Below are 12,244 nucleotides of genomic sequence, written 5' to 3' on the forward strand. Positions count from 1 at the left end.
GTTCGTCCTTCCGTCACCTCGCGTGCTTCTGATCTCTGCTGTCAAACGGCTGAAAATAGGGCCGACAAAAGAACAAAATCCCAAACACAAACCTTGTCAGCATCAGTTTGCAAGCCTGAATAACTTGATTCAAAGTCAAAGGATTATGATAACAAGAATCCAATTGCAGCTCTTAAAGCATCTCGTGCTGAATGGATGAATGATTTCAGTGTTTCCGCTCTTTTTTGTCCCCAAATGACTATGACCTGAAGGATGAAACTGATATGCAAAAATAGAGAAAAGCATTTTTAAGGCATATCAGCCGGATGAGCATTGGTGTTTGACTCACCTGCCTCAGGCAAGGGTGCTATTTTTTTCTCAGGTTTGTTGTTGTGTGCCGTGTTTTGACTCGGGGCTCTAGAGGATTGTTAACGAGTGAATTTGAGGTGGAGATAATGCATGTCGCGCGCGCGAGCGTGTGTGTGTGTGTGCGTGTGTGTGTGCGCGTGTGTGTGTGTGTGTGTGTGTGTGTGTGTGTGTGTGTGTGTGTGCGTGTGTGCGCGTGCGTGCGTGCGTGTGTGTGTGTGTGTGTAGGGGTATAACAATGTGCTGATCTGTTTTATCCTGTTGGATCATTAAAAATATTTGATTCTTACTGAAACCTGACTTGTAATGTGGAATCAAATAAAGTATATAAAATGTGTGTCTGTCTGTGTGTGTGTGTGTGTGTGTGTGTGTGTGTGTGTGTGTGTGTGTGTGTGGTTTATAAGAGCCACCTGTCTTCTTTGTTTCCGTTTTTCTGAGTGATGACAAAAAGACTTCCAAAGTGCTAATCAACTGTTAGCGTCAGGTAGAGGGTTCGGCACTCTGACTGATTCCTTATCCAAATGGTTCTTTATAAATTTGTATTTTTGACCTCCTCGTTTCAAGAACCATTCATTCTTTTTTAGCTCTTTACCGACTCATACATCTCCTGTTTTCATTTTTTTTCAGGGCACAAGTGATTTCTGCGTGTCGCCTGACAAGTACCTCATGAGCCAGACAAAGGGCATCATCGGTAATGGTGAGTTTCAGTGTGAATAAGATGACTGATTTTGCATTAATGCAGGCGTAAGTGTGAGAGCATGAAGCTGTGGCCGTGACACTAATTTTATCGAAGTAAAAAAAAGAGGGCTGGAAATGCTTTTAATAAGCTTCTTGTTTGTGTTTTTGACAGATATTGTTCATTACTACCTCTACTGCAACCAGACTCTCACCAACCCCTTCCAGCAGGTAAGAAACAACATGCTGCTGTATTACACCTCGCTGGTTTTTAGGTCATGAGTTACTCAGTTAAAACAGCTTCATTTCATCGAAAATTTAACATTTTCTATCAGTCTATAAGCAGGGCCAGTAGCTGACAGTGTTGTCATGTCATTCAACATAAAAAACTCAGGGAGACAGGGATTTTACAGGCCGACTGTGGTACTGTAAAAGAACTGTACTGTACTACTAGTGTACTAACAAGTAAATGTAGTAACTAACTAACTGTACAACGACTTCTTGTCTGTTAACAAAATATAGAAACAATCACAGTCTCTACATTAACTTACTTTAGAGTCGGTGATCCGAGCAGTTTGGGAAATTTTTTCAATCAAAAGTTTGGCCGGATTAAAATGTGGTCTGAAGCTCGAAATATTTCCTGATTTAAATACATAAAAAAATACATCAACGCATTATGCACCAGTTATTCAATACTTTACAGTTTTGGATACTATGCTATAGAATACTATGTATTAATGTCTAGTACCAAGCCCTATTGGGGACACATTTGCAGTCTTGGCACGATATAGAAAGAACACCATTTAAAAGGTTATTTTGGAAAATAATTTAATACAAGTAATAATATTTTTAAATGATCCAGATGAACATTCAACTGATTACATAAAATATGAAAGATCTAATTTATGAAGGCGTCTAGGTTACATAAAACTAGCTTGAACGGTATTTAAATGACTTAAATGTGCAGCAGGACCTCACTGAATAATGAATATAGTCATCTCAACGCTGCCGGAGCGGCAGGTTTTATGCAACCTGGACATTTTTATAACTTTTTAGCCTAAATGTCCAAACATCTTTTGAGCTGAATTCACTAAATCACTGCTGGATGGGGGAGCTGATTTCTCTTCCTCTCCATCAAAGCCCTGTCTGTCTGATTTACATCCTGACTTCACCTCACCAGTCAGGCTGAACGCTGCAAAGCTCCTGAAGCCTCCTGGTCGTCCCTGTCTTTCTTCCCTTTCTCCTGCGTGTCTTCAGTCGAAGGCCAACAAGCCAGAACACGCCACAATGTTGCAAGTCTCCCAAAAACAAAGGCTGTGAAATTGCAGCAATTTGGTTAATCTCCTCTTGTTTCCTTCCTCTCTTCTGAGGCTCTTTGAGGTCACCCTTCAGAGCAGCAGAGTAGACATTACGGGTCACATCCGCGGCTGACCCATGTCAGCGGCAAAGTGGATTTCAGCAGAGCTCAGATCTTATTATCTGGCTCTCGTTGTCATGTCCCGAGGATAACGAGAGTGTGGCGGCAGCAGAGGCCAGGCAGCCGTCACCCCGCCTGGTAAACAAAGTCGGCGGTCTTTCTCTCTGCCACATAGATAACCAACAGGTGCAAAGTTCACTCACAGGCTGCCAGATTAGGAGATTTGCAAACAGACAAGCTCTCCCTCTCTTCCTCTGTCTCTCTCGCAGCACTGCACTGTACTGTATCTCAGCGCTCTGGGCCACTCTGCTTCTTCCCACAGCTCTCTTTCTATTCTCATCATCATCGTCTTCTTCTTTTCTCACTGTCCTCCTCAATCCAGCTTCGGAAGCAAAATGAAAAAATTGTGTTAGATTGTGTAAGGGGTTTGACCACAGACGGTCTTGCAGGATCCAGGGGAGAAATGTCAAAATCATTGTAAAGCAATTCCATTTATGAATGTCTGAGGTAATTGACCATATCCTGTTTCCCTTTTAACATGGTGGCACGGGGCCAGGGGGTTTCCAGGCTTACTTTTCTTAGGGTTGGATGACTGTGAAGATACAGTTGTCACTTTGGGGATGAATTCATGTACGGTTATGCCTGAATGTAAATTTCAAAAAGAAGGCATTGGGCAGAATACCTCTTTCGTGTTGGTTGTTTTTCCACTTTAGATTAGGTTGTACTGAATTTGGAGGCTTATTCTACCCCCTGTTGGTGGGAACAGAAATCTACACCACCATAAAAGGCTGATGAGTGCTGTAATTTAATAACAGGATATTTAAAGCGTTTTTTCCCCTACAAAGCCATAACATACAATATATATATATATATATATATATATGGTCAATATTTAATTAAGACCGAATGAATGATTACCCACCTTTTCAGCCCTTTGTTGTATTTGTAATCTCCTGATTGTACCATTTTGAATAAATTAACAAATTAAATTACAGTTACATTACAGAAAAATAAGATCCATTATGCTTGCTAGTGGGTTCAGTGTTTCTTCTTCATTTGCATGCTCCCTACTTGCATTTAAACAAGCTTCTTTGTTCACAGCCTCTGACCATTTTCCAGAGGTCCCTGACCACCATGCAGATCCAGATCCAGGGTCTGCTGCAGTTTGCCGTGCCTCTGTTTCCTACAGCTGAGGTATCAGCATGCAAACAAACACCAAGCTGTGACTCCAATGCTGCAGTACAACAGATTTTCTCACAGTGCCGAGTATTTGCCACTGATACTGTCTGTCCGGTGACCTCCCCGCAGAGAGACCTGCTGGGCATCCAGCATTTGCTCAACTCCTCAGAGGCCAGTCTGCACCAGCTGACCGCCCTGCTGGACTGCAGGGGGCTCAACAAGGTTCGTTCACTGCATCCTAATTGGCATCACAGCAGCACAACTAGGTCAACAGGAGAGTAAGTGGCCGTGGAGGATTTCGGCATCAAACTGAGAGTGGAACAAGGAACAGAGCAGAGCGAGGCACAGCAGAGAGAATTTCAAATTTAATGAGAACTTTTTCCGAACTGTTTGTTATTCTTTTTGCGAGTTAACCTGCAGTGTTGCTCATGACTACGCAGCAGGTTAGACGAATATTGTTGAACATTCCACTGAACACACATGACACAAGTTACGTATATCTTCCTGGAGACGACATGGTCCAGCACCCTAAGTGCTGTTTCGTCTTATCTCACTTTGGTCTGCAGTGAATTCAGACGTGACAGTCAGAGTCCCATACAAGTAATGTCCATGTTATATTATTTTGTTTGACCTCTTCAGGACTACCTAGATGCAATGGTGGGGATGTGCTACGACGGGGTGGAGGGCGTACTCTACCTCTGCCTGTTCTCCACCCTGGCAGCCTGTGCCTTCACTGTCATGCTGTGTGCCATTCCCAGGGCGTGGAGACAAATCACCTGCAGGTCAGTTCCTTCTCTGCTTCACTGCATGTCTGCCTGAGCGTCCTCATTTCCTCATGCTGCAGCCATCTCTACGAGCCATCCTACTGGATGATACTGTGGGTGTGTGTGTGTGTATAGTGTTGCAACAAATACAGATTCAGTTGTGTAAGTTTACATTTACATTACATTTAGGTCATTTCGCAGACGCTTTTGTCCAAAGCGACTTACAATAAGTACATTTGTCAAAAGAAGGAAACAAAGAAACCACAACATATCATTGCCGATAAAAGTGTTAGATCCTAGTCCGAGTAAAGTAGTAGCTGTTCAGCAAAACATACCTTAAGAGCAACAGTGCTATGATCTAACACTTTTGCTATAGGTAAGGGTTTCTTTTTTTTCTTTTTTTTTTTGGGGGGGGGGGTGCTTTGCTGAGTGACATTTGTTTGATTTCAGCGATGGTGGTACTAGCCAGCCAGCTGAAGTAGAGGAGCGAAATGCCATTCGGGGCGTGTGGTTTGACCAGTGTTTGAAGGTAGATGGGTGCCGTTCCATTGATGGAGTGCTCCAGATACCTTCTTTAAGGAGCATTATTATTGTCTTATGTTCAGTACGCATCTCCTTTGTTGTCATTTTGCAATCTGCAACATGAAAAGAAAGTTCATATCCATGTTACATTTTTTTTCACTCCTGACTAAATTTTGGGTTAAACATGCCATGTGCATGTAACCTGGAAGTGCAATTTTGCCTTGGATTCAGTGAGTTGTAGATTTTGGGTTATATATATATATACACACACACACATACACACACACACACACACACACACACATACACACACTCTATTGCCAAAAGTATTGGCTCATCTGCCTTGACTCGCATATGAACTTAAGTGACATCCCATTCTTAAGCCATAGGGTTTAATATGACGTCGGTCCACCCTTCGCAGCTGTAACAGCTTCAACTCTTCTGGAAGGCTTTCCACAAGGTTTAGGAGTGTGTTAATGGGAATTTTGACCGTCCTTCCAGAACCGTATTTGTGAGGTCACACACTGTTGTTGGACGGGAAGGCCTGGCTCTCAGTCTCCACTCTAATTCATCCCAAAGGTGTTCTATCGGGTTGAGGTCAGGACTCTTTGCAGGCCAGTCAAGTTCATCCACACCAAACTCTCTCCTCCATGTCTTTATGGACCTTGCTTTGTGCACTGGTGCACAGTCATGTTCGAACAGGAAGGGGCCATCCCCAAACTGTTCCACAAAGTTGGGAGCATGGAATTGTCCAACATCTCTTGGTATGCTGAAGCATTCAGAGTTAATTTCACTGGAACTAAGGGGCCAAGCCCAGCTCCTGCAAAACAACCCCACACCATAATCCCCCTCCACCAAACTTTACACGTGGCACAATGCAGTCAGACAAGTACCGTTGTCCTGGCAACCGCCAAACCCAGAGTCGTCCATCAGATTGCCAGATGGAGAAGCCTGATTGGTCACTCCAGAGAACTCCACTGCTCTAGAGTCCAGTGGCGGCGTGCTTTACACCACTGCATCCGACCCTTGCATTGCACTTGCTGATGTATGGCTTGGATGCAGCTGATCACCATGGAAACCCATTCCATGAAGCTCTCTTCATTGTTCTTGAGCTAATCTGAAGCCCACATGAAGTTTGGAGGTCTGTAGCGATTGACTCTGCAGAAAGTTGGTGACCTCTGTGCACTATGTGCCTCAGCATCCGCCGACCCCGCTCCATCATTTTACGTGGTCTACCACTTCTTGGCTGAGTTGCTGTCGTTCCCAATCACTTCCACTTTGTTTTAATACCACTGACAGTTGACTGTGGAATATTTAGGAGTGAGGACATTTCACAACTGGACTTGTTGCACAGGTGGCATCCTATCACAGTACCACGCTGGAATTCACTGAGCTCCTGAGAGTGACCCATTCTTTCACACTTTTGTAGAAACGGTCCGCATGCCTACGTGCTTGCTTTTATACACCTGTGGTCATGGAAGTGATTGGAACACCTTATTTGAATTATTTGGATGGGAGAGTGAATACATTTGGCAATATAGTGTGTGTGTGTGTGTGTGTGTGTGTGTGTGTGTGTGTGTGTGTGTGTGTGTGTGTGTGTGTGTGTGTTTATTTACATGTTGGCACATTAGTGCCATTAAAAGTAAAATAAGCTGTTTAGCTGTTCCTGTTTGCAATGTAGCCGTGGGTTTAAAGTCAGCAATCACTCGTGTACTTTTTAATCGGGCGGTGGAAGGAGCACTTTGAGGAACTCCTGAATCCGACTGACATCCCCTCTAAGGTAGAGGCAGAGTTTGAAGCTGATGGAGGATCATCGTCAATTTCCCTGGTGGAAGTCACTGAGGTAGTCAAACAACTCCTCAGTGGCAAAGCCCCGGGGATCGATGAGATCCGTCCAGAAATGCTAAAGGCTTTGGTGGTGGAGGGGCTGTCTTCTATGACACGTCTCTTCAACGTTGCGTGGAAGTCAGGGACAGTGCCTAAGGAGTGGCAGACCGGGGTGGTGGTCCCCCTGTTTAAAAATGGGGGACCAGAGAGTGTGTACCAATTACAGGGGTATCACACTACTCAGCCTCCCTGGTAAAGTCACCAATCCTGTTTGTGATATTCACGGACAGGATATCAAGGCGTAGTCGGGGGGAGAAGGGTTTGCAGTTAGGTGTGCTGCGGATCGCATCGCTGCTTTTTGCAGATGATGTGGTCCTGCTGGCATCATCGGTCTGTGACCTTCAGCACTCTCTGGATTTAAGCGGTCGGGATGAGGATCAGCACCTCTAAATCTGAGGCCATGGTGCTCAGCAGGAAACCGGTGGATTGCCTGCTCAGCGTAGGGAATGAGTCCTTACCCGAAGTGAAGGAGTTCAAGTACCTCGGGGTCTTGTTCGCAAGTGAGGGGACGATGGAACGTGAGATTGGCAGGATAATCGGAGCAGCGGGGGCGGTATTGCATTCGCTGTACCGCTCCATTGGAACGAAAAGAGAGCTGAGCCGGAAGGCATAGCTCTTGATCTACTAGTCAATCTTCGTTCCTACCCTCACCTATGGTCATGAGGGATGAGTCATGACCGAAAGAACTAGATCGCGAGTACAAGCGGCTGAAATTAGTTTCCTCAGGAGGGTGGCTGGCGTCTCCCTTAGAGATAGGGTGAGAAGCTCAGTCATCCGTGAGGGTCTCGGAGTAGAGCCGCTGCTCCTTTTGCGTTGAAAGGAGACAGCTGATGTGGTTCGGGCATCTGGTAAGGATGCCCCCTGGGAGGTGTTTCAAGCGCGACCAGCTGGGAGGAAGCCACGGGGAAGACCCAGGACTAGGTAGAGAGATTATATCTCCACACTGGCCTGGGAACGCCTCGGGATCCCCTATTCAGAGTTAGTTGATGTGGCCCGGGAAAGGGAAGTTTGGGGTCCCCTGTTGAAGCTGCTACCCTCGCGACCCGACACCGGATAAGCGGGCGAAGATGAGATGAGATGAGACCAGTTCCTTTCACCACGCAGCACGTCTTTCCCTCCAGCACACCTCGTAGTTTGAAAACCTCTGCACTAAGCCAATCATCTGGCTCCTCTTCTGGTGCTTCTGTCCCCCTCCTAGGGAAAGAGATTATGACGACATTGACGAGGAGGATCCCTTCAACCCGCGGGCGAGGAGGATCGCCACCCAGAACCCCAACCTCACCAACATGCACAGCTTCTGCAGCTACAGCAGCAGCATGGGCAGCCAGAACAGCCTCCACCCGCCCGCCCCCGCTGCCTCCAACGCCCCCGTGTCCGAGTACATGTGAGTGAACGGAAATGATCCACGCAGCAACATGGGACTTTTTTCATTTCACATTACTGAGTCGCTTCTTTCCTTCTTTCCCAGGAACCAGACGGCTCTGTTCGGGGGAAACCCACGCTACGAGAACGTGCCTCTGATAGGACGAGGCTCTCCACCCCCTTCGGTGCGTTGGGTCCCAGAGGCCAAGTCCTTCCTATGATGTCACTTCTCCTGAGCTAACAGACTAGCCTTTAAAGCACAGGAAATTGTATGATTATAAATAACTGCTGATTATTTCATTCACACTTTCTCTCAGCTACGAACTGACCTCCTTGCTCACGTGTTAAGCCATATCTAACTACATTTTCTTGTTTGAATCAACTTTTTTCTTCTAGATATACAAAATACCCTTTCCTTGTAAACCGTGCCTTCTTCTGCTTGAGGCTGACTTACAGTACCAGTGTAAAGAGAGGAGAAGTAATGTGGTTAATATTTAATCATGAAGTGAACATCATTTAACCTCTCTCAGGCCAAATTCCCCGGAGGGAGTGACCGGAGTCTCAAACCATAGACTCGCTCACTCTTTACACTAAAGGCTGTCTTTCCTCGTTGAATTGATCGGCCCCTCGCTGGGCCACTTGTCTCCTGTTGTTCACGTCATGGAGATAAAAAATAGAAACATTCTGAATTAAATTTTCATAGACAGAGCCTCTTAATAACATGCTGCACAAGTATTTAATGAAACGCAGCAGTCAGGAGTCATCTAATCTATTTAGATCAGTGTCTTGTAACCTTTTTAAATGATGATTTGATTATGATCAGGTCAGGAATATTTTTGATAAATTGCATATTATTCCTTGCTAGGCGTAGAGATATACATTCCACAGAGATTGATATATTTTCTACTTCATATATTTCAAGGTTGAGCACAATTTGTAGATAAGGAGAAAATTATTTGAATTATCTTTTAACCTTCAGCCTACATATTTCCAGCTTGTGTTAACCACACAAATGTGATGTACTTGGTCTTATGACTTCTTTCCTAATTAATGCCAGCGAGTGATGTATAATTATCTTCTCCCTCATGACTTCAACTGTACAACTTCATGTAGTAGTCTGCAGCTAACAGCTTATTTTATATATTTTTTACGTTTGTTTGTTTGTCATGTGTATGTTTGTATCTTTCATTTCTATATTTCCTCTTCTTTTTTTATCAACTTTTGGAGATATACTCTCAGCATTATAGAAACCGAGTAAGTCTTTTTTCAACTCTTCCTCTGGGTTAACTCCCTCACTCTTCCTCTGTTGCATCTGTGTCTTTGACCTCTCCTTCACCTCAAAACACTTCGTTGGGTGCAGTTTTCCCGTTTGGCATGTGTTTGTTTGTTTTTTTACATGCAACCTGTTGCTTTCATTCCAGAAAGTCTTGTTTAAGGTTAGTGAGGGTTTGTCGACCCCTGGCGTCCACAGGGTGGTACTGCAGTCCCATCCCCGGGTTTTCCTCACAGTTCTCCTCCCTGTGCATGCAGTTTTGCTCCAGTAAATCAATTCTATAGCGTCTACTGCCATCAGGCATCGTCTAATGCTATCGAATTTAATCTGGGTATTTAGAGATTCAGAGCAACGTCACAGTTGCTGTTAATATTTAAATGATTGACGTGTAACTCATGATGCATTTAATAAGGTATGGATTGATTTCATTGAACAAACTGTGCGGCAGATTAAATTTGCACCCTGGTATTGCACCCCTCAGAACTATTGGGCATTAAAAAAACAGGTGAAGGTGGCTCTTAATAAGTGTATGCCGTGCTTCTTCGTGGAACTTTAGTTAGAGTCACAGCAGTTCCTGTGTGGTAGATTCCAATGGCAACCCTTATTGTGTGAAAATGTATCAAAACCTCTGTAGAAACTTCTCAAACCGCTCCTAAATCACATGGTGTGGCTTTAAATTCACGACTCCCAGACAAAACAGGGACAGTAGCAGGCATCCAATCACCCACACAAGGGGCATAACCAGGCAACAACAACAACACAAAAGGCTATATGCAGTGCAGTAGCAGGGGAGTTTGACAGTTTGAGAGGGAAAAAAATGAATGCTCTTAAGTCTGCATCATGTAATTCTTTCTTGTTGTGCAAAAGATGGAGCTCAGGTCACAGTTAGCTTAGCTTGGCATAAAGACTGGAAACAGCCTGCCCGGCCCTATCCGGCGGTCATTAAGTGGTGACAACACCGCCGTAGCCTGGGTTGCCACTGGAATCCAACTTACTTACTTAACTTATGTGACTTAAGGCTTCTCTTTACAGGGCCACCGTTCAATCCTACGTGATGAGAATTTGATGCAAAAGATGTTTTCTGCTGACTATTCCTTTAAACCCACCATGGCATTTTCCTTTTTATTAATTTTTGTGGGTTTTAGCTGATGATTAGGCTCAGCCCATACCTGGGGAAACCTCACCATCAGCTCATCTTGTAACGTCCTCTGTGTGTGTGTCCATATGTTTGCCTTTGTTCCTCCACAGTACTCCCCCACTATGCGGGCCACCTATCTGTCCATGACCGAGGAACAGATAAGACACTTTGGGAACGACTTCCGAGCATAGACTTCTCTGGAGGATGGAAAACCGCATCACAAAGAGTGTATGTGCAACTACACCGAGCGTTACGGGGGCAGAGTGCGCCATTATCATTATTCCAGGACTCCGGTCTTTGCAGTCCCAGGACAATGGAACCATATCGGTACTGTTCTCTGTACTCATAAATGATTAATCACTCTTGTCTGCCTCGAGGCATTTTTAACACATTTTGACACATGCCATTGAACTTAACCTGCTCGCAAAATGTTGTGTCATGCTGTGTCATCTGTGGGCAAAGGAGGATGTGACTGTCTTTACATACCTGAGTTCTTCAGGTAAAACATGACTAAGCATAACTTTGAGAAGCAATTTTGAGGATACATTTCTCACTGCAGTAACACATAGCAAAGTTTAATTTTAAAGTTTAAATTTAAAATGATTATACAAAACTTACAATCAGGTCTCCAAAGAGAAAAAATGTGAACATGACAGGTGATGTAAACATATTTTTTTTCTTTATAGCTTGTAATGATTCATGCTTGATTTGTGAAGCACAAACCCTGCACTTGTCAGCACACGGCGGAAGGTAGTATTGAGGTCTAATTTATTTACATTCACACAGAGACATGCCTGCAAGTGAAACTTTTGTTTCTTAATCTCCTTGAGGTGAGAGCACCTCGAGACCACGGCTTCTGTATATAAGTTGGAAGTGGTATATTTTGATTTTCTTTAAACAATGTGCCAATTTTATATATATATTTTCTAGTTTTGTGTGGCGGTGTCACATAGGATCACTTTTTTTTTGTACTTTCTAAAGGGCCATCAATTCACGTTTTCTACATATCTAATCCCGCTAATACAATAAAGTTGTAGTTCCTGTCATAACTCGGGATGCTGTGCTGCTCTAACCATGATTAATGAGAATATTCAGGTAATTATTTTTCATCGATCCAAACCATCCATACAGTACATGTTTGTAATGACTAACAATGGTTTTACTGTAGGCATTTAATACATGCAGTTTTGTTAAATCATTATTTTGGTAAGTGTCATTTCTTTATGCATGTTACATTGTACAGGCACCGAGAATGGTGCTTAATTTTGTGTGTGACGTCAAAACGATGGGGTCTAATTGTGAGTTAAATAAATCTGTTTTTGAGTACAATTTGATGTGTCTCCTCTTTGTTCATAGGTGTTCATGTTATTTGTGACCAGAGACCCTGAAGTCTGGGGGCCAACACGTTTTTTGTCACTGCAAGACATTTTTTATTCTCCCAGCAGATGTCAGCATAGTCTAGCAAAAGTGCTGCTCAGTGGCAACTGAATTAACTCCTGTAGAAAAAGCCGACATGCTTCATCCATGTATGTAGGCAATGCAAGGCAAGGCAACTTTATTTGTATAGCACATTTCATACACAAGGCAGACTCAAAGTGCTTCACATCATAACATGTCATACAATAAAGTGAAACAAATAGAAGAATTTAAAAGAAAATAAAGGCAAAATTAAAATGCATTAC

At 43.8% G+C, this 12,244-nt stretch overlaps 1 protein-coding gene across 1 annotated transcript in view; it reads left to right on the forward strand.

The window, feature by feature from the left end:
* Window positions 1-11,891, forward strand: part of ttyh2 (tweety family member 2) — a 119,033-nt gene extending 107,142 nt beyond the window's left edge. Inside the window, exons 7-14 of the mRNA XM_084002124.1 lie at window positions 973-1,042; window positions 1,196-1,251; window positions 3,539-3,631; window positions 3,746-3,838; window positions 4,256-4,398; window positions 7,988-8,173; window positions 8,258-8,336; window positions 10,673-11,891. Coding sequence (XP_083858250.1) covers window positions 973-1,042; window positions 1,196-1,251; window positions 3,539-3,631; window positions 3,746-3,838; window positions 4,256-4,398; window positions 7,988-8,173; window positions 8,258-8,336; window positions 10,673-10,753 — 801 coding nt within the window. The 3' untranslated portion in view covers window positions 10,754-11,891. The remainder of the gene's footprint in view (window positions 1-972; window positions 1,043-1,195; window positions 1,252-3,538; window positions 3,632-3,745; window positions 3,839-4,255; window positions 4,399-7,987; window positions 8,174-8,257; window positions 8,337-10,672) is intronic.
* Window positions 11,892-12,244: the final 353 nt, after the last annotated feature.

Source organism: Eutrigla gurnardus (genome assembly GCF_963514095.1).
Source record: "Eutrigla gurnardus genome assembly, chromosome: 22".
NCBI classification, from domain to species: domain Eukaryota; kingdom Metazoa; phylum Chordata; class Actinopteri; order Perciformes; family Triglidae; genus Eutrigla; species Eutrigla gurnardus.